The 26763-nt window shown below is 40.7% G+C and overlaps 2 protein-coding genes across 5 annotated transcripts in view; both read left to right on the top strand.

Moving 5' to 3' along the window:
• dyrk4 (dual-specificity tyrosine-(Y)-phosphorylation regulated kinase 4) overlaps nucleotides 1–19565 on the top strand; it is a 28553-nt gene extending 8988 nt beyond the window's left edge. For 2 of the 3 annotated variants that reach the window (XM_082540030.1, XM_082540031.1), the window contains 13 exons: nucleotides 9663–9746; nucleotides 11074–11226; nucleotides 11422–11572; nucleotides 11808–11971; nucleotides 12896–13032; nucleotides 15073–15213; nucleotides 15965–16103; nucleotides 16316–16397; nucleotides 16501–16673; nucleotides 16771–16831; nucleotides 16940–17069; nucleotides 17237–17394; nucleotides 17512–19565. In XM_082540030.1, the coding sequence (XP_082396156.1) occupies nucleotides 9663–9746; nucleotides 11074–11226; nucleotides 11422–11572; nucleotides 11808–11971; nucleotides 12896–13032; nucleotides 15073–15213; nucleotides 15965–16103; nucleotides 16316–16397; nucleotides 16501–16673; nucleotides 16771–16831; nucleotides 16940–17069; nucleotides 17237–17394; nucleotides 17512–17789 (1851 nt within the window). In that variant the 3' untranslated portion in view covers nucleotides 17790–19565. Of the gene's footprint in view, nucleotides 1–6874; nucleotides 7108–9662; nucleotides 9747–11073; nucleotides 11227–11421; nucleotides 11573–11807; nucleotides 11972–12895; nucleotides 13033–15072; nucleotides 15214–15964; nucleotides 16104–16315; nucleotides 16398–16500; nucleotides 16674–16770; nucleotides 16832–16939; nucleotides 17070–17236; nucleotides 17395–17511 lie in introns of those variants that run through there. The other variant, XM_082540032.1, reaches the window with a different exon arrangement.
• A 100-nt stretch (nucleotides 19566–19665) lies between these two features.
• On the top strand, nucleotides 19666–25971 carry ndufa9a (NADH:ubiquinone oxidoreductase subunit A9a). Of its 2 annotated transcripts, none has more exons than XM_082540054.1 (11): nucleotides 19666–19776; nucleotides 20994–21170; nucleotides 21311–21408; nucleotides 21526–21617; nucleotides 21723–21864; nucleotides 22027–22129; nucleotides 22319–22389; nucleotides 22727–22803; nucleotides 24405–24500; nucleotides 25542–25608; nucleotides 25732–25971. In XM_082540054.1, the coding sequence occupies exons 1-11, from the start codon at nucleotides 19722–19724 to the stop codon at nucleotides 25900–25902; spliced, it is 1149 nt and encodes a 382-aa protein (XP_082396180.1). In that variant the 5' UTR covers nucleotides 19666–19721; the 3' UTR covers nucleotides 25903–25971. The 2 variants fall into 2 exon arrangements, with proteins under 2 accessions (XP_082396180.1, XP_082396181.1); XM_082540055.1 differs by having other exon boundaries at nucleotides 19672–19776; nucleotides 20997–21170.
• The last annotated feature ends 792 nt before the right edge of the window (nucleotides 25972–26763 follow it).

Raw genomic sequence — 26763 nt, 5'->3', positions numbered from 1 at the left:
TTGAACCACATGGGAGGGCCATTAGAGCTGCACCACCTCCCCATCTGACTTCCCCACGAAGTGCCCACCTGGGAGGATGATGAGCTCTGTACCTGTCTTTTCTCATCTGCCTAGTCCCAGCTCACCACTTCCCACCCCCTGTCCTTCACTCCCAGAGGCCTCTTTTATGGCAAAGTCAGTGCCAGGCCCCTGCTGCTTTGTCTCCGGCTCAGGATGGGTCCCCAGTCAAGTCCCATCCATACGTCACTGGCAGCAGCAGACAGAGAGCACTCCCTCACTCATAATAGCAACCGCACAAAGCAATAGCATCCTCTCAGTGTCTGTCGGCAGTCTGCCTCTCTGTTCTGGATAAAACCTGGGGCAGAGAAAAATACTTTGCAGAAACCTGACAGAGAAGAAACCACAGAGGTTTGGAATATAACCTCGTCTAAATGAATAACTCGATGAAGCAAGGTCCAGATTGTAGAGGAGTACTGTTCAGAGTCACAAGAAGTTTTCAGGGAACTTATCGTTTATGGAAACTTATCATCGCTTAGGTTTGTAGCATCGAGGTTCTGTCAAGTTGGAGAAATTTTTGTTTTTTAACAAATGGAGCTCAACTAGACCAAAAACCTACTGGAAATGCAGGCCTGGTATCATCACTGCAATCATAATCTTTTCATTTGCTCCTCAAACAAGAGGCCATCTGTCGTTACGGCACCTCTGGATGGAAATAGTGTCTAGAGGTTGAGATGTCGTTGAGGCTGCGGCTGTGACAGCATGGAGGAGATGTGCTATGTGGGAAGACGGGACCTCACCTGCCTGCTGTGGTTTTAGCCTCCTCCATGGCTGCTGCTGGGGTAGGAACAGGAGGGTCAACCCAGAGGTATATTTAGCAACAGGACTGCCTAGATGGGACTAAAGGCAATCATTTGTTTCCATTCTCCAGACAGCCACACCCACTTATCTGTTTTTAGTTAGAATTTATTTTTGTTTTTATTGATTTATTTTAAAGAAATGCTCACAGGCTTTACATTTTGTGCTATGACACCCGTCAATAAACTGTGATCCTTTGTTTCTTGATTTTTCTGTTCTCATTGTTTCTATACTCCATATCTGAGTTTTTTACTTCAGGTGCTCTCATGCGGCGTCTAATATGTTGTCACCTGGGTGACAAAACAGAAGCTGCTTAAATACTCTTCCAGGATAAGTGTGGCAAGGTTTACAGTCCTCTATGTGCAGTCAAGATAGCTGTTTCATCTCGTTTCTAGTCTTTATGCTTGGCTAAGCTGCTTTTATTTTTAGCATGCACATGAGAGAGAAGTCAATATTCTCATCTAACCCCCCTTTTCCAGTCATGCTGCAGTACAGATGCATGGTAATGAGTTTTGTCAATATTAATGAGACTTAAAGGAGTCCTTCCACCTCTGAGAGGACCGCGTGCTCACTGTCACTATGTTCACCTCCCTCTTGGATGGCTTCTCTACCAACAGGGGACAAATACTCTCAGTGGCTCAGCTCTAAACCTTAACTTATCATTGGTAGCACCTTCTTCATATTTGGTCATTGTCCAAAAATAATGCTGCAAGATTATTCAGCATTATTTATCATACAGCTTGATTTCAAAATGAGATGCTAGGTTACTGTCTAAAGTGAAAGGCAGATTGTGAGGATAAGAGCATCTTTCTGTACTGTCTTGCATGACATTTTATTTGAACTACACTCTAGGTATTTGGGAATTTAGTATATTAAATAATTGCTTTATATAGAATTTTAGCTACCTGCTAGTATCGCAGATGCTACCCTGGCTCTTTCATACATAGCCCCTTGTAATTGTTCTTTTATAGACCCAGTCATGTTACTAACCTTCTGCCTAGAAATCTGAATTTGTGAGCTTTGCATTATCTAATTTTCCAATTGTCATTGCCGGCTTAATTTCAAGCATTTAAACGTCTTTGGAAACAGGATTGTATGTCTGACTAAACAAATACAGCAAGAGAAATAAGAGAACAAGAGAACAGATAAGAGTATAATGAGGGTAGTAGCAGCAGCTTCCTCAATAGATGCTCATTCCCAGAGCTGATTACTGAAGTAGCCACTGTTGTTGCATAACTGCTGTCGTCTTATCATATTCATCTCTTGTACTGGTTCCGGGCTAATCAGCACATGGAGCACTGAGTTGTTTCCCTCCTGCAGTGTGGATTAGTCACTGGAAAGCAAATAATCTCGTCTTACATTTGCATCACATGATGCAAATAGGTTTTGTTTTGTTGTAAACAGCAGCCATTTTGACATTTTACAGCAGGGTAAACAAAGGTAATTAAACATTTTAATTGTGTCTTTTTTGGCTCAGTGTAATAAATGATAGTTCCACCTGAGTTTACCTGGCCATAAACTGTCAGAATGGCTGTTGTGAAAGGGCCCCATGCTCTAATATGACTTTGAAGGGTAAGGTGTGTTTCATATGTCAGTCAGGGTTCAAAACACGTAACTGTTGTGTCAAGGTGAAATGAAAGTTCATTGCTATTTCTTCTGGGTTTTATGTAGGGCTGCCACAAACAATTATTTTGATAGTCGACTAGTCACCGATTATTTTTGCGATTAGTCGGCTAATCAGATCATCATCCATTGGACGTAAAACGTACAGCTTATTGCACCAGCAGCATCTGCTCTTATATAACTATCATTAGCTTACAGCTTTAAGTGTTTAAGGTCTGTGCTAACTAAAAATAAAGACAAGATGATAGTTTATTAAATTTTAATGACATTTGCAGATTGTTTCGGTGAAGTTTAATAAACTCCTTGCTATCTAAAATGTAACAGGACACCGGAGTAAATTCTCGAGCATCTCACACTTCTGATAATCAGCTGTCTGCTTGAGGTTTATTCAGCTGTGTAAAAACTATAACTTTAATCTCAGCCAAACCGATTTACTCAGGAACAAATGAAAACCATTGGCCGGGAGTCCGGTGTTCTCACGGGCTCTAGTGACCCTAGCCCCCTGCTAGCTATCGAGCTAGTGGGTAACAGATGTCTCCGAAAACGTCGGAGCGCTTTTGAAAATGTGTATTGATAAACTGAGCAGATATTTGAGGTTTACACAGCTACATTCCCGCCTGAAAATATGTTAAACGTTTATTTTGTGACCCAGGAAGAATAATAAGAGTAATATTAAAACTAACTAGCTGCCGCCATTGTTGGAAACTGAGCTGGGCCGCGCTATGAATTCTGGGATAGGTTGGGCCACGAAGTATTCACCCGACCCATCCTTCAAATCTGGGGAAATGAAGGGCGCATTTGTCTGAGTCTTCGAATTTGGACAGTCTTCGTCGATTCGCTGTAGCGTAATCGGCCTCCAAATGCGGGCACTGTCACTACCCGATCCGTACCACGCACGTGCAAAAAGCCACTACTTCCGCTCGAAGCCTTTTATGATGGTTACGGTCAGATTATCTGTTGAGATGTTAAGAATAATAAGTATCTCTTAAAATGTTTGCAATAATGAAACATTTCAATATAATGTAGACAAAAACGAAAAATAAAAAGATAGTTACGGATCAGGACTCCCCGATCCGTACCGCGCATGTGCAGATGTTCTCTTCTTCTTCTGTTTCGTTTAATGGCAGTTTACTCCCCAGTGTACGGGGATACCGCCACCTGCTGACCGAGCAAATGAACCCTATTGTAAACTGAACTAGTGTCATTACAAACACGTACTCAACTGTGGTTATCGAGTGTTTATGTTTGTCTGTGTGGAGAGGATTGTTGGAATAGTGATGATGATGTCCGCTATAATTGTCAATTGTCAGTAAACACTTAACCTGGCTGATGAATCTTCATGTGACATATTACTAAGTCAGTATTATTAAGTCTATAATTAGGTGCCATTCTTCTTATATTACGGCGCTGTTGTTCAATCGGGGGACGCTCTCTGTTGAGGAGAAAAGCATGAATTTGTTTGTATACGGATTATCCATTGTTTAAATGTCCCGGGCAGTCGAAAAGGAGGCAGAGCTGTTGAGAAATGCTAGGAGCTAACTGGGCGCTAACCGTGTCACTCAAATACATTAGCTGTGTCCCAAAACGTCGGCTGCATCCTTCGGAGGCTGCATTTGAAGGCCGATTACGTCACAGCCAGGCGACGAAGGCTGTCCCAATTTGTCGACTCCTTCAAATGCAGCCGACAAATACGTCCTTCATTTTCCCGAATTTGAAGGATGGGTCGGGTGTTTCCTTCGTGGCCCACCATATCCCAGAATTCATAGTGCGGCCCAGCCAATTTCAGTTTCCAACAATGGCAGCTGCTGCTAAGTTTTAAAATTACTCTTATTAATCTTCCTGTGCCACAAAATAAACTTTTAACATATTTTCAGGTGAGAAAGTAGCTGTGTAAACTTCAAATATCTGCTCAGTTTATCAAGACATCGCATATTTGCAAAAGTGCGCCGACGTTTTTGGAGACGTCTGTTACCCACCCGCTCGATAGCTAGCCGGGGGGTTCAATGGTCACTCGAGCCGGCGAGAGCAGCGGACTCCTGGCTTCATTGTTTTCAGACCCCCGCTGTCTTTCGCTACTAGGGTTAAATATCATATATAAGTCACTCGGATAACATAAAAATGTAATTGTTTGGCTTTTTTCGGTGTTTTATTTGTTCCGGAGTAAATCGGTTTGGCTGAGATCAAAGTTATTAGATTAAATAAAACTTTTTTAATCCATCAGGTGGTTTCCTGTGGGATTTTCACACAGCTGAATAAACGTCAAACAGAAAACTGATTAAACAGAAGTGTGAGACGGTCGAGAATTTACGCCAGTGTCCTGTTATATTTTAGTTTGTTTATTAAACTCCACCGACACAGCGGTGACGCAAATCTGAAGGTTAGACCGACCCATTTGACAAGCCTCACTAGGGATGGGTACCGGTATCCGGTGCCATGATGGCACCAGTTCTGTCATAAACGGTAGTAACCAGACCGAAAAGCAGCGCACATTTCGGTGCTTTTTTTTCCTGAGCTGTGATACACTTTAGATTCTAGCCAATCATTTTACGTTTCCAAGGATAGTAGGCGGGGCCAGGTACGTAGGTTCTTTTAGAGCAGAGCTACAGATTAAAAATGTCCAAGGCGAAGCGGTCAAAGTCTGGCTGTACTTCACAGCAAAAGATGCAAACTCAGCAGCAACAAGTGCTTTAAACTGATACTGTGATACTGTCAAAGGAGGTAACACCTCAAATCCGATGAAACACCTGGCGACGCATAGCGTTTTTTTTTTAAAGCCGAGAAATGCGCCGTATTTGATAGCTTGCTGCGAGACCTCACACAGAGCACATCTACTGTTATCGGACCCGGAGTTAGCAACATCCCCCGAGAACCAGAAGAGGAGAGTCCTGGCCCCTAGCCCTGCCAGTGTAGCAGAAATGATGAGGATGATGATGCAGCAGCAGCCATTCTTCTCTGCGTGAGTAGCTTAATGTTGTTCGTGTGTAATTTACGTTGAGTAGGCTAACCACGTTATTACATTAATGCATGTAAGGTGAACTAGCAAACATCATCATAGCTACATGCGGCTGTCTTCTTGTTTGATGGCAGATACTCCCTTCACCCTGGCTAAAAAAGGCTAAAATGACCAAAGAAAAAGTGGAAAACAGTTAAACATGAGAGGTTTTTGGACAAAGTTTGTGTTTTTTTCCATTGTTTAAGCACTGCTTCCAGCCAAGAGTGATACCATATATGCCCCATAGCTGCAGAAAAGGCTAACATTGTTATCTTTTTACAAAAAACAGCTGAACATGAGAGGTTTTTGGACCAATTTTGTGTTCTCCATTCTTTAAGCACCGGTTTGAGCACCGTTTAAGCACCGGCACCGTTTCAAAAGTACCGATTTGGCACCGGTATCGGATAAAACCTAAACGATACCCATCCCTAAGCCTCACACTTCCGGCCTTCTCGGTCTCGGACTACTAAATTAGTCGTCGACGATTTTGATAGTCGACGTAATCGTGACTAGTCGACTAATCGTGGCAGCCCTAGTTTTATGAAGTTCTTTTAAAGTGTGCTAAGGCTAACAAATGTGTTGAAATGCGTTGAGTGCATTAATCACTGTTTTGACATTCTGTTTTATAGAATACTTCTTATATAGCACTTTTCTGCTCTACTTGAACACTAAAAGGGCTTGGTACAACTCCACTCATTCACCCAAGCCTAATTGCTTCGTATCTATCATTCACACTATGATAATCAGAGAGCAATTTGAGGTTTAGTATCTTGCTCAAGGAGCTGAGATTTTAGTTCATTTTTATCAACTACTTGACCCTGCAGTGCACACACAAATGGCACAGGACTGTAAAACATGGCAGATTTTAGCAGAACTGCTTAATTTTAATTAATGTTGGCGGAAAGACACAAAAGGAATAAGAAAAGTTTTAATCCAGTAAACCTGCTGGATTTATCTGAATGTAGCTACTGTGGAAAACACATCGCGCGTGTGCGTGTCACTTAAAGATGAAGACTCATCTTGAAGAACGACGGTGAGACCGTGCGTTACTTGCGCGCTTTCGACAGCGCAGAGGTTTCTGGACCTCACTTTGAAAATAGTCTACAAAACATTTACAGTACCTGAAGTGAGCTCAAGCATTGTGGCCAGTACGTGCGTGCGTTGGTGTAGCCCTCGCTGCACAGCGTCGGTGTTGGAGAGCGCATCAGTCACACCGCATGGTGTAGGTGGACGACAGCAAACGGATAAAAAAACCAACAAATCTATATCGGGACAGCCCCAGCTGTCAGCGGCAGAAACCTGAACAGGTGGCTCCTCCGGTGTCTTAGCAGAACGCGTCACGGCACAACAGCTTGTCTCGCGGGCTAATCTCCTCTCTGACGACAGTGCATTTACCGTGTGCGCGTAAAACCGGGAGTACGGCAGCTTTGGGTTGCGGGAATCTGATCAGTCATCGGGATTTTCCTCATCAGTGTTGATTCAGTGTTTATCACGAAGTTGGACTTTTGGAAAGTGCGCCTTGTTTTTGAGGTTGGACGGACAGAGTTGGATACAATGACTTGGATTTCGTAATTTCTCCTTTGTTTTTGGATTGTCAAGGCTGATAACACAGCATGCTGCCAGAAATAAATAACAAGGTGAGGAGTTGTTTGTTCGCTGGATACTAGACTGACTGTCTGGTAGCAAAGCAGGAAGTTCTTATTAATCGAATAGGGATCAATATTCCAGTTTACAGGCAGTTCATTGGAAAATTACAAAAACAAATTGACGATACTCATAAAAGTTTCCTGGGATTATTTTATGGGATCATAATGTTGTCTGTGTTATATTGTTATGATACAGACAATATGAATATGTTCTGTGAATATTAATATTATCACTGCTTTATCTCCACTGGCACCAGTGCCAGAGCATGTGTTATCTTCATTTTTAGATGACTTTTGCTCTGACACAGGGCTAACATCCCTGATAATTGTAGGACAGACCTCTAACAGGTAAACTTTTATAATGAAACTATAGTAAAAATCTACCATTTTTATTGTATTCACTTTTTAAAAAACTCATTCCAAGAATATTAAACGTAACTTTGAAATGATTTCCATTTCTCTTTCATAAGCTATCCTACTTGAGTGCTATTTCGCAGTCCACTCCCTTTCCCCTGAGTGCATGCCAAGTTATGATGAAAAATCTGATCCATTTCTATTTCAGTCGTTGTTTAGCCTACTTACTTCAGTGTTTGTTGTGCTGACAGATTCTGTAAGTCTATATGTGTTCTGGTATATTTTTCACACCTTACATGGGAACTGACATAAATTTAACCTTTGCTGTTTTTGGCACTTTAAAGAATTGTAGCCTTTTTTTTCCTGCATGAGTGAAAAAATGCAAAATTCCTTTTTACAAATTATGTCTAAAACTAAGGACTAGCACGATTTGTGATCACATGGTTTGATGACTATTTACCACCACTTTACATCCATCCTCTTCCTTGTGCTCACATTCAGCATGCGATGTGCAATACAAAATAAATGGAGAGCATGATTAGACATGTCTGACAGATGACAGTGTTCATGAGCAGCAGGTTTTAGTTTGTTGGTGTTTACCTCAATGGCTCCTGGTTTTATTGCTTTGCTTTAACCCTTTAACCAGTTGACCCTAATGGTGGACGGTTTTAAGGTCAACCTGCTCTCATACACCTGTTGAGATGATCCTACATCCAGCTAAGACTTAACCACATCAATAAAGGCATGGCTTTTGCTGTCTTGATTGTAGGTCCATTGTTTATTTGGGATGAGAGCAAATATCCTTTTTGTATATGGTCCCTCCGACCTTCGTGTTAATGGATTATGGATTTACATGGGCAAAGGGAGCACACGTTTATTGCATGTACAATAAAAGTTTGTCCAAGTCTTACAGTGTTACAGTTCATCCACTGTGTTCCAAAAACAGAATTCAATTTATTGTTTTTAAGAAAAAAAAGTGAAAACAAAATGTGCTCATTTACTTATTCAGTGTCAGCTGATGTATATGCATCTATAACAGTGGAATAAAAGGTCACAGGTCACATTTGCCTTATTGTGATGTCACTGGGTTTCCAGTGGCTCAGTACTCATTAGCCAGGCTTACAGCACACCTGTACAGGTGATGTTTAAGAAGTCAACCTGTCACAGTGACCTACATGGCTCCAGCTGTCACTCACTCACAACATTGTAACATGACCACATTATTGTACCCTACTCCTTGTCAGTGTTAACCTGAAGAACTGTATTGACTTTAATGTAAAGGGAGAACCCAGAGAGCGCCTGTATCCAGTTAAGCTTTAACAAAAAGTCGAATCAGCTAGTTGGGTTAATTCACCTTCTTCACTCTGTAGACAGTTCTGTGGTGACGCTGACTTGATGTTGCATTTGCTTCTGAGTCAATGATACAGATTAAGATTGTGATCTGGAAGCTGTTTTCCATCTAGCACCTGCAGACAACAACCCAACCTGGCCTGTGAGTTTAACACATATCCCCGTATGAAGCTAAGCTTTATTTCACCCATATGGTGTCATTCGACACAGTTGTGAGCTCAACCGCTGATTAATAAGGCACGTGTAAGCTGGCTTGGTGATGAAGCGACGCACACAGAATCATCCCAAACGTGTGTGGTACTTTTTTAGAACAGCGTTTATTGCTTCCCTGTAATGCATTCAGTCCAATGATTCTCCTGTGAGGACTGGCTCGGAAGCACGTGCACACCTACTGCAGAGCACATGGATGTGCACATGAGCACATGCTTACACAAACTATGCACAAAGGGAAATTTAAAGTGAGAGGCTTGGTGTTGCTGGGTTTTTGCAGATGTGATCTATTTTAGGATCACAGTGCATTATTTTAGCTCGTCTGGTTTCAGCCCCGCTCAGCTGCCTAGAGGCTGTGTGTTTCTGAAGAGACTGGGGAATCCAGCACAAGTAGACACTTAATTATTATCTTACATGCCTGCTTTAATCTGTCTTTTTTGGTGTAAAGGGATTCCTTTATTTGACTTGGACACGTTGTCCAATTGCATCACGCTGTAAAAATAAGTCACTGCAGGAGAAAAATGTGGTTACCCATTGTATCTATTTTATTTCCAGCTTGTTGGGAATAAAAGGCAGCTATTTCTCACTTTTTGTGTAGGGCATTTTATGAATCATTCTCATTCCTCCCACAGACATCACGGCCAGAGGCCTTTCCTCACCCTCACAGGCTCCCAGCAGAAGGCAACCGTATTGGAACAAATCGGCCCTGCTCACAGGTCAGTGCTTTCCCACCGAATGATGCTTAACAGCTGACCAGAACATGTTCTTTAGCCAAGTCTATCCTCCACTGATGCCAACCTTTTCTTTTTGCATTCAAACTAATGTGCTGTGTCTGACCTACTCTAACAATTTCTACAAGACAAACAAAGAAAAAGATAAACTACAGCCACTACTTTCATCTCTTTTAAATATATATATATATGTGTGTGTGTGTGCGTTATTTAAACAACATGGCCCCCCAGTTACGTTCAGGCATGTAACTGTGTTTGCTTCCTTTGCCTGTTGTGGCAGGTGCTTGTGACTATATTTAGCTTATCTCTATGCGTCATAACCAAGTTGGCAGATCTTGCAGCAGGTCTTAACACGTGAGATGAAATATCAGAATTTATGAAAGTGCTTTTTTATGGAATGTTATCAATAATTAATATGTAAGAGTTTAATTTTCATCCATCCATTGCTAAAGGGGATGCAGTATCACTATGGATGTAGGGAATCTCTGTTTTCCGTGACATCTGAGTTCAATACATAAAAACGTGAGAAAAAAAACCCTGTTGTCACAGACGGTTCTGCAGGATGTTCTCAAGAGGACTTGGCAAAGCACAGATGTCTAATTTTGCACCATCACTGCCAGGATTGAGCCTTGCAAGGCAGTGACACATGTAATCATGCTCTCGAAGCAATCAGGGTGGCAGCCTAAGAAAAGCAGGTCAGTGCACCTCACCCTCCTACAAAGCCACCACTGACAGAGTCTGTCAGAGCGCAGACTCATGGGTCTTTGTCCCCCATTTTTCTTTCACCCTGACCGGTAATTCCAGACGCTATCAGCTGGAGGTCCCGGTCACCCAAGCCTCCACCGACAAAATGCATGAAGGGACGATGAAGCAAAACAGATGAGGTGCAGTTTGCACATTCTCATGAAAAAAAATGAAAGGCGCTGCAACAAGCATTTAAAATGAATATTTGGATATCACACTTGCAGCCATATTTTCATCCAATTAATTTGTCGTCTTCTTACAGCTGTCTGTTTAGATGCCTGTGTGTTTCATTCTGTCATATGAAAATGTAGAATGTGTAGAGAAATATCATTTTAGAGGTCCCAGAGCTAGCTTGTTTGTTGACCTAAATTGCCTATTTTATAATAATTTTGTTATTATGTTTTATTTTATTTTTCACTTTCTTCAAAAATCAAGCTTTACGAGTTTGGTAAACTGATCTGATAAAACTTTGCTTTTCTTTTCTAACTCTTATTCCATTTATGTTTCACCTTTTTGTCTTGAATGCACTTACCAAATACACTTCTATAACAATTTATCTGAATCACAGAAGTTCAATTCCAGTGTGGGGACTCTGCCTCAGCTCGAGCCACCAGTGGTCCAGGTGATGGTTAGCAATGCCAAAAACCAGCAGCAGCAGTCAGACAGCATCTTGCCCCAAATTGCCAACAAAGGGGGTCCAAACAACTATCAGACACAATCGGTAAGGCTGTTATTGACTAGGCATCCATAACATGGTGAAGTAGAAGCTGTCTAGTGTGCCGTCAGCTAGTTTATTTAACTCAAAGCTGAGAAATGGCGCTGTAGTTTTAGAATCACTGTGAAAACGTAATGAGGATCTTTCATTACTATTCATCTCCCAAAATGCTAAAAGACTCTTTTATGTGTTACTTAACAGGATGAGAGGCCAAAGCCCGCTCAGCAGTTCACCACACGGTTTGGTACAACAGTCGATAAAGTGGCAGTGTCTCGCAACAGCAGAATTTTCATCAACAAGCTGGAGAAAGAGAAAGCATACGAGGGTCAAAGGTTACCCATGTCACCTGTAGGTATGTTGGTGTCAACCAGAATACAACACAAGTGAATCATAAAGGAAACGTTATTTCATATTTTGAATATATTGTGGGTGTTCCAACAAAAACACGTAACTAATATTTTTCATTGCCTTGATGGAATGAAAATAGCATGCTGGCATTGGAAGGCGATATTTCAGAATCCTCTGCATTTGGCAGATCAACGTGATACTGACTCATCCTGTCTTCCTCCTCATGCTTCCTGTTGCAGAAGCATTGAAGAACTTCCAGGATCGGCTGACAGAGTTTGAAAAGGAAGAAATCATGGATTATTCTGAGATCTGGTTCCTTGGTTTGGGTTCCCAGAAAATCGAGGGTTCCCAAGGAGCTCCACAGAACTCAGGATACGATGATGAACACGGAAGCTACATCAGGGTAATGTTTCAGAGCAAGCATTAGAGTTTTACTGGATTATAACCATCAGGCTTCATCTGTGTTGATGCCGAGGTTTTACAGCCTGCAGGAACTTATATTTTTGACCTAACACAGCAAAGACTGACAGTTAGATTAAATAAACAGGCCTAATGAAGAAATCATATGGTAGCATCTAACAAAAGGTGCAGTCAACACCCGAGTGTAGTTTCTAGAAGTTTCTTTGAAATAGAAAAGGAAAGAAATATTAATTATGATGAGGTCACCATCAGGTTGGGTCAGTTTGTCAAGAGTTTAAGTGACTCCATTCACAAGCACATCCACATATCATGCGGTTACATTGTAACCGTGGTTCTCTGAGTGAGAGACTATCTCTCCACTCCGTACAAGTGGAGAGATAGTCTCGATATGATAGAGAACCCACATGTAGTATGCAACAGTAGTAGTCGTTATGTAAAAGACATTTGTGCCATTCATTTATGCACCAACAAGCTGGCCAATGAAAACAGTATGTGACCAAACGACCTCCAGCAGCTGCGGGCACCACTCCACCGTTCAATCTGACCATGTATAAATCAGACACGTGATGGACAGTTGTGTGTCAATAGACAATATGCAATGAATGAGCTGTTAAAGGCTGAGTGACTGACCGTTGTTTAGACTCTCATATGTCTGTTGAGGCTCATCTCACTGTTACAGCGCTGACTGACAGTTACAGGAAAGCCACTGTGGCTGATGTGTACAAAGAAGAGAATGCTGCCTGTATTCTAAGACTAATATCACCAAGTTAATATAATGTTACGTTAGTAAATCATGATATTACTTTACATCATTTACTTTTACTGTGATATAAAGATTTGTTTTAGTGCAAGGACAAAGTGCACAGTAGTCTCACATCCTCACTTCTCCTCTCTCTTGCTCTTTCAGGTGTTGCATGACCACATTGCCTACAGGTTCGAAGTGCTGGAAGTGATCGGGAAAGGCTCCTTCGGGCAGGTCCTAAAATGCCTGGATCACAAGAACAATGAACTTGTAGCCATAAAGATAATCCGCAATAAGAAAAGGTATGAGAAATGACAGGAAAATGTAATATGATTTATTTTTTTCTTTTTGTTTGTGATCAATTCACTAAAGAATCAAAAAAGATCCTGAAATTTGTATTTAAAAAAAAGAAAAAAAAAGAAACACTTCCTATCTTCATATACTTCTTGTTTTAAAATTGCAAGTGAAGTAAAGCTTTACAGCTCCCGACCTTTATCCTTGGACTTGCCCTCACACCGCTGTCAGATGGACATTAAACCCCCACTGAACTCATTTCAAACTAAATTTGGTCTATATCTGAATTATTTAGTCTCAACTATTAGCTTAATATTTCAACCACCAGTGCACTACTTTTAGTACCTACTCTGGTATCAGCTATTCTTATTCAGCTACACTAACTGCCAAAAGTATTTGCTCATCTGCCTTAACATGCATATGAACTTGAGTGAAATCCCATTCTTAATCCATAGGGCTACTCACTCACCCATGTTCTTAGGACCTTGCTTTGTACACTGGTGCACAGTCATGTTGGAAGACGAAGGGCCATCCCCAACTGTTCTCCCAAAGTTGGGAGCATGAAATTGCCCGAAGTATCTTGGTATGCTGAAGCATTAAGAGTTTCTTTCACAGGAACTAATGGCCTAAACTCCTGAAAAACAACCACACAGCACAATCCCCCCTCCACCAGACTTTATGCTCGGCACAAACCAGGCAGACAAATACGTTCCGTCCAAACCAGTCTTGTCCATCGGACGGACAAGTGTGATTTGTCACTCCAGAGTAAACCTCTCCACGGCTAGCATCCAGTGGCGGCGTGTTTTACACCACTGCATCCACGCTTTGCATTAGACCTGGTGATGTGAGGCTTGGATGCAGTTGCTTGGCCATGGAAACAATTTCCATGAAGCTCTCTACACACTGTTCTTGAGCTGATCTGAAGGTCTGCAATTTTATGTGGGTTGCTGACGTTCCCAATCACTCCCACCTTGTTATAATACCACTCAGTCAATTGTGGAATAGTTGTGGAAATTTCACGACTGGACTTGTTGCACCGATGCAATCCACGCTGGAATTCACTGAGCTCCTGAAGCAGTCTGTGTGCCTCGGTGCTTGATTTTATACCTGTGGCCACGAAAGTGATTGGAACACCTGAATGAAATAATATGGATGGATGACTGAATACTTTTGGCAATGTAGTTTTTGTTCACTGACTCCCTATGACAGACCGCCTAATAATTTTAACTGCTTATCTACCTGCCTCAATTGCTTGCCAGTTTTAGCTTTTAATATACTTTTATTACTTCAAATTTCTACTACTTACTTTCAAGTAGTTGTTATCTTTCCTGCTAAAGCCTGTCTACGTCTACTCAATTCTAAATTAAATTGTGTTCGGGTTTTGTCACATTGCCTGTCCAGGTACAACTGGCCCGTGGTCGCTGGGCTACCTCTGGGTGGGAATCACTGCTCTATGGAATAAGTTATTTGTGACATTGAAGAAGTTAACTTTTGTCAGTCATTTGAGATCTCATGCCCCGTTGTCAGTTTTTTTTCCCCCACATGTCTGCAACCTGATCACTTTACACTTCAGGACACTGCCAAATAGCTGAGACCTGACTTAGCATGGTAGAAGTCGGCACCCCAATGGTATTATCTTACCTGTCCTTCTTAACTGAGGATCACAGTGGCTGCGGTGCCAGAGTCCTGTAGGTTAGATGCAGGAGCCACTGGGTCCTACCGCTACTTCAATAATGCAGAAAACAAAATAGGTGCAACCTGGAACAGAAGAACTTTAAGCTGTGTCAGATGGCTATCTTAGATCTGATTTCTCTGCAGTGGATATAAAGAAATATCCAGAGATATCAGGAGGCTTTTGTGCTGAAAAGCATCTCAATCAGAGAAATAAAGCTTGTACAAATACAGATCCTCATTTATTTAATGACTCTTCTCCCTTTATAGAAAAGAATATCTTTATTCTGCACTTGTATTATTAAAATATAGAAATGAGTAATGAATCAAATCACTCTTGGTGTGAATTTAAGTGTCAGCTGTAAATTTGTCTGTAGGTTTCATCACCAGGCTCTTGTGGAGCTGAAGATCTTGGATGTGATAAAGAGGAAAGACAAAGACAACCTCCACAACGTCATCCACATGAAGGAGTACTTCTACTTCCGAAATCACCTTTGCATCTCCTTTGAGCTTCTGGGGTTAGTATGTTACCTACATTCAGAAAGCAGGAATGTAAACACACTAAATAATGAAGCGTTTAATCGAGGGGATCCGCCGTCAGTCACCCTTCCCAGGTACAATAGCACGGTGTGAAGACAGTGTAGCTTATCAAAGGCAGTTCTCGCATGTCTCTGGTCTTTACTTCTAAGTAACTGCAATCAATTAGGAGTAAATTGACTACCTGTGTACCTCCAGCCAACCATGTTTTAGTATGGGTCACTACTGATATCTATTTGAGGAGAGAGAACTTTGTGTGTCACTGTGGCTCAATGACCTTTACGGGACGTCTCGAGCTGCTACCTTGTCTAACATTACTGTCACCAAATCCTTTAGTTAAGGCCTTGATTGGGGCCCTATCTCTTACCCCTTCTTGCTTCATGTGTGAAGGATCTGGTTACACAGTCTAAAGAAATTCATGCTCAGAAATAGCAGGGGGATAAAGTTTTTGTATCGGTCTTCCTATGAATGGAGGCACAATCGCAGATTATTTCCAAGTAAGCGCTCAAGACTCAGTGCATGTTTTATTGTAGGTGTCAAGTGACATCAAAATGAGCAGCCTTCTTTTTCAGGGGGTTTATTTGAGGAGCATCTTTTTATAAGTGAATCCACATTGAGTACACTTGGACATGGACAAAGTATTTTCATAAAAACGTTCAGCTAAACGAAGCTTCTTTATGTGTCGTCATCTTGATGAAATAACCAAACGTCACACGTTCTTCCTTCATCTAGGGTGAACTTGTACGAGCTCATAAAAAAAAACAACTTCCAGGGCTTCAGCCTCGCCCTTATCCGGCGTTTCGCTCATGCACTTCTGAGGTGCCTGCAGATGCTGCACAGGGAGAAGATAATCCACTGCGACCTCAAACCGGTACTGACCTGCATCATAAGATAAAAAAATAATATTCGACTGATTGAAACGTAGTGAAGCAATCAAAACTGTACTGCTGTTGATGATTGCTTTGCAAGGATTACTCAGAACAATTTTGCAGATTGTGCTCCACCTTGTGGTGCATCAGAGTATTGCACTGGTACTATAGAAATTGGCGAGTTTTTTGACAGTTTGCTTCTTCTTTTCAACAGGAGAACATCCTTCTCTCTCAAAGAGGGCCAGGCAACATCAAGGTGGTCGACTTTGGCTCAAGCTGCTATGAACAACAAAGAGGTAAGAAGGCAGAAGTGGTTTGATGCACATGTACAATTAAGTAATATCACGCTAGGGAGGTGACAGAAATGTTCTTGTTTCCCTACTCATTCCCCTCTTTTAGTGTACACATATATCCAGAGTCGCTTCTACCGCTCTCCAGAGGTCATCCTGGGTCACCCTTACAGCATGGCCATTGATATGTGGAGCCTGGGCTGCATCCTAGCTGAGCTTTACACAGGCTATCCTCTCTTCCCTGGAGAGAGTGAAGTGGAGCAGATAGCTTGCATAATGGAGGTATGACAAGGAAATAACCTGTTCTGTATACAGAGATTACTGTTCATGCTTTGCAAGTGTAATTGCTTCCTTCTTATTGTGATATTTGACCTGATAGGTCCTTGGAATGCCTCCAAATGATTTTGTTCAGTCAGCATCGAGAAGGAGGTTGTTCTTTGGTGAGATTCTAATAATTTATAATCATTTATATGTTTTATTTTATGTAAAGTATGTGTTTTTAGAGATAGTGATAACTCTGGTAAATCTGTGTGGTATTATCTGTGCAGACTCTAAAGGAAACCCAAGAAATATCACTAACAGCAAGGGGAAGAAACGGAGACCGAGTTCCAAAGAGCTTTCAGCTGTGCTGAAAACGAATGATGCTGTCTTCTTAGACTTCATCAAATGCTGCCTCAGGTACACTTCTGCTTATTTGTTCATAGGTCACATTATGATTCTTTTCTTTGTCTTTCTTAATCGACCACAATTACATTTTGCTTCCTCTGACTTGAGCTGGTAGATCATGACTATTACTTGTACACATAAATGAATTCATCTAAATTCAAACTGTCTGCGCTTTTCAGCTGGGATCCAAGTAAGCGCATGACTCCTGATGAGGGGTTACAGCATGAGTGGATCCTACAAGGAAATTTCAACAAAGTCCGGAGCAGAACCAAGCCTGCAGCCAAGAAGACATCAGACAGTTCGACCAGCACAGACAAACAAGCTAACAGCTATCCTGGTGAGAATATGATATTTACCACATCGAAATTACTTTACTTGATATCCATGTCACTTTTTAAATTCTTTTGTAATTGCTGCGAGCTGACATCTAATGTGCTTTGTTTCTACGGCGCAGCAGAGAAGGTCAGCTCGGAAAGCAACAGCAGCGACAAGCTGAAGAGAGACAGTTCAGAAACCGGAACAAAGATGGCTCCCGCAGAGCGTCTGCGTCCCATTGGGGCCTCGGCAGAAGAGGAGGTGTGTGAACGTGAAGGCAAGCTGTCCACAGATACCAAGCAACAGGAATGCAGCGGAGAAAGGCCCATACACATCATCATCAAACCTCAAGAGGAAGATGACACAGAGAGGAAAGATATTCAGGAGCCATCTCAGGATTTGTCACCTGCTGTCTAACAAACGGAGATAAACATGCTACAATCATGACAAATGGGAACAGAGAACATTCAAATAACACGATTGAGAAAGCTGATTTTGAAAACCCTGCACATTCACAAAGTCAGTGAAACGTTACCACTGATAGTAACAGAAATGTGTGATTTACACTCACACACAGAAAACGTCTCCGTTTCCACGTGCCGTGTAGAAAACACTGATGTATGGAGTAGAAACAACAATCAACAGCAAAGACAGACATCGTTTTTATTGTTTAAACTATTCAGTCGTAGTGTATTATCATTTGTTTGGTGAATCTTTGAGTTTTTATGACAGTGAAGTCAATCAACCAGTTGCATTTTTGAATGAAGTTGAGATGCAGTTGTTAGTTTGTCTAAATGTGTCACAAACTGTCTGCCACACAACAATGTACAGATGATACAGCATAAACTCTCTTACTGTTTATGAACCCCAAAAATCTTTGCTGTGCATTGAAAAGATGAGCTGATGTAAAAAGAAAAGAACATTGTAGAAAAAAAGATCTGAAGAACTGTGTGGTGCAATAAAGGCTGAGCCAAATGTTTTCTTTTTTCAGTTGTGATATTCAAGAAATATTTCTCATGTACATTTTAATTATAGTATGAAGTCAATGACATACTGATTATTAATTACTTTATCGCTGTTTATTGTGGAATATATTTGACCCTTTGTTTCATATTTGTTTAACAGTTTAATTCAACAAACATTAAAGATTTGTAACAGAATTTACTGTATATATATATATAAATGTATGTTTCAGCTGTAACTTCTTATACATGTCAACCACAGACCATATTATGAGAAAATATTTCAGATACTTGTGGGGGACTTAGACAAGGTTTTACTTGTTGTCTTGTTACTGTATGAAGAAATTTTGTATGTCTGTGTTATTACCAACATTTTTTATATTAGATACAAAAAGACAATCCTATTATTGATAGTTTGTGCCTTGCAGTATTAGAAATCTTGCACTTTAATATTGTGTGTACACCTGAAATTGCTGAATTCTTACCCGAATTTGATTTAACCTGCCAGGATCCTTTTTATTTTATAAGATCATATATCTTATATAATGTTACAGAAGAAATTGAAAAAAAAACTTGCATTTTATTAGTTTTTTGTTTGTTTGTTTGTTTGTTTTGGGGTTTTTTAGTCGCCATAAAAGATCTGACATAAATTGCAGATAAGCCCGTGCCCTCGCTTTGTGTTCGCTAAGAAGGCTGAATGCTGAAATAAAGGATTGTAGCTGAAATAAAAGTCCTGATAAATCATTTTTATGACGGAATAAAAGACGAGAAAAAAGCTGTTTCAGAAACCATGTGTTTGATAAATCCTTTTTATTCAACCAGAGATAAAAACGAGGCATGTTCATCACTTTGTGAGCGTCATACAGTTTGGACTACACTACTAGTACATTAATTAATCTTTTAAGTTAATGTGTTATTGGTGTAATTCGTATTTTCATGATGTAATACTCAGCAAATTAACGTCTTAACGGGTATAATAACCATCAAGTTGGCAGACATGAGGCCACGACGAAACAGCAAATAAATATTTGAATATACAATTAAGTAATAAAACAGAAACGAGACAATACCATTAATCGAAATGTATAATTATATAAGTAGTGTTTTATCAGTTTATGCTAATAAAAAGCTGAAAGTGTGAATAAATTTGTGGTTATTTATTTTAGTGCTTAGTTTTTATTGGCACCAAAATAATAAAAAAAGACACAAATAAAGTTATATCAAGTCCAAGCCTGGAAAAGCTAAAATTAAGACAAACTGCCCAGAAAACAAAGGTTCTTTATACAATATACTGTAAATATATATATACAGTATATTATGGTTTTTACGCCTTCTTCGTGCGGTAGCGCTCGTATTTTGGCCGACAGGGTTTGCCGTAGTTGGGAAGATGGCGACCGTAGTGCTGGTTAGCCGTCCTGCGAGTGTCCTTTCAAAGATTTCAAGTGAGTACCGTTACAATTGTCGCCAGAGCATGTGTAGATGTATGCTTTACAGATTCATATAGCCAATCCCTACATTTGTGCGATTCCATAACAAGATCACACGGAGACGGGACACTCGGCTCGGGTGACCTTGCTAACGGGCTCGGCCAATCACCCGCTAGCAAGAGCTCAAGGTAGCTAGTAGGAAACAAGAACAGTAAAATTAAGTATTTTACCATGAGCTACTGCTGAATCTGGGCGACTGCGTCCCATTGTGGATTAATATATCAAAGACGTGAGGTATGATGTTGGGTCGAGCTGGTTCCTCTGTGCAGCTGTAGCGTATGTTTCGCAGACTGCTAGCATCTCCTGTTTCTCTTTTTGTTTTACTGCAAAATAAAACAACATTTTTGTTGCTTAACAGAATGGATGCTGTCTTTAGACTAACTGCCGAAGTGGGATGATATAATTATATAATTCTGGAAACACTGAACTAGCTTTAGTCCCAAGTCTGCCCTGTAGTTCACATTAGCTGACATTTTTAGTTTCATGCATTTACAAACTGAGAACCAGTGTGAAATCAAGGACAATGTTGTCGCTTCTGTCATCTGCAGCCTCCCCGTATATAGGATTTCCCATTTCCACTCTCTGGTTTGACATTGGTTCAAAATGCAGCTGCTCGGCTCTTAACCGGCACAAAGAGAAGACAGCACGTCACTTCTGTTTTAGCTCCCCTGCTTTGGCTGCCTGTGACGTTTTTAATAAATGTTTCAAAATGTTATTTACTTTTAAAGCCGTCTATGAGTTAGCGTCACAGTAATTTACAGGTCTTTTAATTTCACAATTTGCCTCCAATTCAATGAAGTCATTATTATAACAACATTATAATTATAACATATACATTTCTCTCAATGCCCCTTGTTGCCTAAAAACTAAAGGTGATCAGGATTTGCTATGGAAACGTTTAACAGTGCTTGTAAAGGACTTTGGGCTAAATTCTGTGGTGTTTAAATTAAACTAACTTAACTTTAGTAAAATGCATTACTCTAATATGTAATACCATGCACACTCTATTGTGGCTTTCGGTTGCCAGATGAATGAGGCTAAATTGTAAGCTTTACTACAGTTTTGAAGTGCCAATCATTCAGCTTTATGGTCTTTTCCAATTAAGTCTGTAACTGATTGCATCTCACCTTATGATTAAATCAAACTGCTACTTGCCTTTCTACACCCCCTAGCAGGCAACTCCTACCCTGCCTTGTTGTCAGCTGCATCTGTCACCACAGTCCAGCAGAGGAAGCTGCATCATGCTCTCATCCCTAAAGGGAAAGGAGGACGCTCCTCTTTTAGCGGAATAGCTGCCACGGTGTTTGGTGCCACAGGTTTCCTGGGACGATACGTCGTCAATAGGCTGGGTGAGTTGAGAAAAAGTGGGGAAAATGCTGATATTAATGTGCATTTGCTCATTAGCTAGTACGTATACATACTGCAATGCTGGATTACAGAGTACACACTGTTTAGGGGAAGTTAAAATGTTTTCATGTGGTGTTTTCAGGTCGGATTGGGTCTCAGATTATAATCCCTCATCGCTGTGATCAGTATGACCTCATGCACTTCAGGCCCATGGGTGATCTTGGGCAAATCCTCTTTTTGGTAAGCTGCTTATAGATGCAAATTTCTCTTGAAGAAACTCTTTAAAGTGCATACGGCCATGAATGCAGAACATCAGTGGATATGACAGTCACCTGGTCTTTGTTTATTGTGTTAAAGGAGTGGGATGCCAGGAACAAAGACTCCATTAAACAGGCTATGGAGCACTCAAATGTTGTCATCAATCTGGTGGGCAGAGAGTGGGAGACGAGGTATATTTGCCTGGAAAAAGGCTCTGGTGTTCACATGAAGCTGGTTTGTGCTAAAGTTCCCTTTGAGGTTGGCTATTTAAGGTTTTTCCACCTCTTTCTGTGAAGGAACTTTCGCTTCGAGGATGTGTATGTTACCATCCCACAGCAGATTGCCAGGGCAGCCAGAGAAGCCGGCATCACAAAGTTCGTCCACATGTCGCACCTCAACGCTGACATCCGCAGCCCATCCAAATACCTGAGGAACAAGGTCAGGAACAGCTTCTATACAGACTGGACCTCTTTTTGTCAAAGTCAAACTATGTTTTGAATGGGTTTGTTGAAATTTTAAGCGAATTTTGGTACATTTATATTACAGTTCAGAATTAATGTTTATTAACAGATCTTTGTGTGTCTCATTCTTTAACTGTAGGCTGTGGGAGAGACTGCAGTAAGGGAAGAGTTTCCCGATGCCATCATCATGAAGCCCTCTGAGATGTTTGGGAGGGAGGACAGATTCTTCAACTATTACGCAAGTAAGAAGGCTGTACCTCTGTGTCGTGTAAATGTCAGCAAAAGCTCATTACAGTTTTATAATTGTGGTTTCTTTTGTCCTGCATGTTAGCTACAGTGTTTCCTTTCTTTAATTTCACACAGAGCTGTTGTTCCTCATCTTTGAAGATGAGTGATAATTGGTGTAACTGTGTGATGTAAACCTTCCTCAGATATGCGCTGGTTTGGAAATGCCGTTCCTCTTATTGCCCTCGGGAAAAAGACGGTGAAGCAGCCTGTTCATGTAAGATTTAAAAGCTAAGCAGTGCTTGATTTTATTAACTGCTTTATCTATCAGTTTATTTCCCTTTTAAGATAAAACACAAAAAAATTGAACGTTATTGTTTGTATTTTGTTGGAGTGTGGCTAATGGTTTCCATCACATCTGCTGTTTTGTGAGAGCCACACTTGCCACTGCAGCTATGATTAAGTGGCTCCACTGGTTTGATTCATTGTTGCATACCTAATTTATCACTGGGCCATGTGGTTGCAAAACACTGTGGATGACCACACCACTCTTTGACTAAATGCTTCAAAAACTGTAAACAAAATCAACTAAACGCACCGTCTTTCCCCTTCAGGTGGTGGATGTGGCTAAGGCGATCATCAGTGCTATCAGAGACCCTGATGCTAATGGAAAGACATATGCACTTGTTGGGTAAGTGGGCTAATTTGTTAGCAAAGTTAGCATGTTGTAATGTATTTATGCCAGAAAGTTCAACAAATATTGAAATGTTTAAAAGTTCAAATTTATAGCTGCCATTATACCCATTTACACACACTTCCTGATTGCTCGCATCAGATTGTTGTTGTTTGTAACGTTTGTTTGTAACACCAGAGTGCCCTCTGGTGGACAAATTGTACAACATCAACAATCATAACATAGCTGTAGGGTGTTTCTTCAAAACCCTACACCCACACCCACCCTTTTTCTTCAATGTCTTCTTTAGTTTTTTAATGTACTGTGAAATTGCCAGAAACAGTACGTCAGCAGAAGAACACACGAGGGTTTTAAAGTTCCTAAATGTTGGACTAAAAAATAAAACAGATTTATAATGGAGATGTATAATTTAATGTGATACGTTTTAGGTGGTGTTAAATTCAGTTAAAAAAAAAACAAAAAAAAACATCAATTCAATGAAAGGATTAGATGTTACAATCCCTGGTAATGCATTGCTTCAAATGGAGAAGGTTATGAGGGACGGCTGCTATGAGGAAGGTGTTCTGCCCTTTATTACAAGCTATTCTGCCATTTTTCCTTTTTTATCTTCCTTGGTTACGTTTAGGGATTAGAGATCTGATCTAGATTATAATATTACGATTTTGGGACACATTGTCAGTAGTCGACCTTGGATTCATCGGGTGTTTCGGCCATCATCACAACATTAACTTAAAGAGCCGGCAACGCCGTTTTACCAATAATGCCAAAGAAACAAAGGAAACACTCGCAGCAACAAAAGACAAGAAGACTACTAAACAAAAAAGGGAGGCACTTCCTACCCTAGTCCTCACCACGGGGAGACACTCTCAGGGCCCACAAGCCCATCTACTCACTAGTCAGAAGGCAGCTGTCTGTCCAAAACCTAACACAAAACCGTGTAGAGCCACAGAGGGAAAAAAAACACCCTGCTCACAGCTCATCCCCAGTTTAAATAGCCTCATAGGTGATTGCTGACTGGAGTCAGGTGGCAAACGAGGCTAATCAAAAGCAGCTGTGTCCTGGGGAGAGAGGAGAGAGAGAGAGAGAGAGGGGGTAGGAGTGGCAAGAGAGGAGGAGGCGGGGAGAGCGGGCCGACTGTCTTAGCTGCCCAAGTGATGTCAGCCCTCTTCAGCCATAGCCAGTGATTGGTCCTCTCAGCAGTGTTAGCTAATTCTGTTATAGCCTGCCGTTGCGCCTGTCCTCTGACTCCAATCTAAGCAGTTTTTCTGTTGTATTGGCAACAAAGCCGCTGCACCCCACTTCCACCAGACACGCCTTGATCTTCCAGTCTCTGCCCTCCGCCTCAGCTGCCAAGTTGGCATACCACAGCTTGGTGTAACTGATTCATAACTTATTTAGAAAAAGTACTTGTAAAAGCATACTGAAGAAAGATGACTAAGGTTAATTTTGTGCTTAACTTGTCAAATTGAATCAAGTCATTTGTACGATAAGTCTGTTGCAACATGTTTGTCAATGGCTCGAGTCCTGCCTTTGTTACCATGGGTGTGCATGATAAACATTTTTCTCTCGTTCTATCTCTCCTGTTTTCTTTTGTCTAGACCCAATCGTTACCTCCTTCATGACCTGGTGGAGTACATTTACGCCGTGGCGCACAGACCTTTTGTGCCCTACCCTCTGCCTCGCCCACTTTTTCAGTAAGCACCTCATATATTATGTTCAGGGTTCAATATTCTCCTAAAAGAAGTCGTCTTATTTGGGTAAATACTTCAAGGATTCAGTCACGTAAACAGTGGATCCTGAAAAGTATTCATTATTATTCATTATCTAGTAATAACCCAGACTATTTGGAGCACAAAGCAAGATCAGAGTTAGCTTAAAACTGTTTTAAAAAAATATGCAACAAGTGTGATTTATTACTGATCCGCACGCATGCAGAGCTCCTGCTGAGAGCCGCATCTGCATCCAAAGTAGTTTCACTTTTTCTTCTTTTCTTTTTTTTTAACAAACACAACAGCAGTCACCTCTGGGGGATTGCACTGCGAGGTAAAGACTATCCATGTCAGGGAGAAAACACAACAATTAGACAAACCCATGGTGTTTGACAACAGTGGCAAAAGCAAACTTTCTAGCAGAACCAGGCTGAGGGAGGGGCAGCCATCTGCTGCAACCAGTTTGGGGTGAGGTGAAAGAGAAAAGGAAGGACAGAAGACACACGATGGAGGACCGAGTTTAATAATTACTAATGAAGAAATACAATATATATGGTTTGGTATTTAAACATATAGATTGTGAAGGAGAAATGTTCAGTGGATCGTAGGAAGTGCCCAGCAGTATAACTGAGGGATGGTTAAGGCTCACCTGATCCCGACTGTGAGCGTTACCAAAAAGAAATTCTTTTTATTAAACTTTTAAAAACTAACCACAAGTAAGATAAGAGTCTGAGAACATATTTGGATATTATCATCTTTAACATATGACAGGACCTGATGATTGTGAATATAACGATTGTGGAAATGAAGGAAAGCTGTACCACATAAATGCTTCGTGCGCATGTTGAATCCATATGGCCAAAAATTGTTCCAAGATTTCTCACAATATTACTGGAGGTCAAAGTAATGCCATCCAGATTAATTTAGGACAATAAAGATACAGAACAACCACTTCATGCTATGTTGAAGTATAGTTATCAAAAGTTGTTTGCTAGTGTTATAAATGATGGTTTGCTCATTTTCCAGCCTGGCTGCCCAGTTGTTTGCAATGAATCCTTTTGAGCCCTGGACAACCCCAGACAAAGTGAATAGGGTAAGACTGCCAAGTATCTGACATTGCCTGAAGGCTGGTGTGAATTCCCCCCTCAGCCTTGTACCAAGGTGCTTTTTCAGGATAATCGATAAGAAAATCCTTTAATGTGCTCTCATTTTCTAGTTTCACACAACAGACATGAAGTACCCGGGACTCCCGGGTCTGGAGGATCTCGGCATCACTGCTTCCAGTGTAGAGCAAAAGGCTATTGAGATTTTGCGTCGCCACCGTCGCTTCCGTTACCTGGAAGCAGAACTGGATGAGACGAAGCCGGCCAAGACCGTCAACTATTAAGGCGACCGATGTGAAATCTTGCTTTGTCTTTAACTGTATTCTGTACATAAATAAAGAATTATCCCCTAATGTGTCTCAAGTTTAGTTTTCTTGGTAAATATTTTCATTAAACAAAGCATGTGTCTGACATGACAATGCTTCTCAAGCGTATTCACCCTTTTTTTTATTTTCATAGACGTTGCGTTACCGTGCTCATGTTTTGGTTGTTGTATTTAATAATAGAAAGTATGACTGTGATGAAGGTGGAGTGTTTTAGTGGCAGTACTCAGAAGGTTTGTTATCAATCCAGACAGCAGGGGGACTAAAAGCAGTGCTACTGCAGTAAATCCCAGTGTAAAAAAAATACATTTTAGCAGTACTCAGTGTTGGTCAAGTTACTTGAAAAAAGTACTCAGTAACTAATTACTGATTACTTCCCCAAAAAAGTAATCCCGTTACTTTACTGATTACTTATTTTCAAAAGTAATTAGTTACTTAGTTACTTTTTAAAAACACGATTTACAACCTGAATAGGTGATAAAGCGATAGATCTTTCAGCCCAATTCTACTTTTTCTGCATAATCCATCATACAAAATGTAATCAAATGGAAAAGTCTCTTTTTAAAACTTGTTTTATTAGTTTTAATCTTTTAACTTTATGCATCAAGCAAAAAATGTAATTATATGCAACATTCTCTGACTGGAAGAAATTTGTTTAATATTTAAACCTATTTTCTGCACATTCCAGCTCATAATTTTTTGTGTGTGTGTATTTATACTCAGTCTTTCAAATAGATGCAAGTAAAACACAGCAGAAAAGAAATAGAGCAACAGGACCGCTAGTCTTTGATTTTATTTTCACCTGTAAAGCAGGAGTTGGGT

This window comes from Aulonocara stuartgranti (genome assembly GCF_965226115.1).
Source record: "Aulonocara stuartgranti genome assembly, chromosome: 7".
Classification (NCBI taxonomy): domain Eukaryota; kingdom Metazoa; phylum Chordata; class Actinopteri; order Cichliformes; family Cichlidae; genus Aulonocara; species Aulonocara stuartgranti.
Note: the sequence above shows the minus strand (reverse complement) of the source record. Positions and strands in the feature narration are given on the sequence as shown.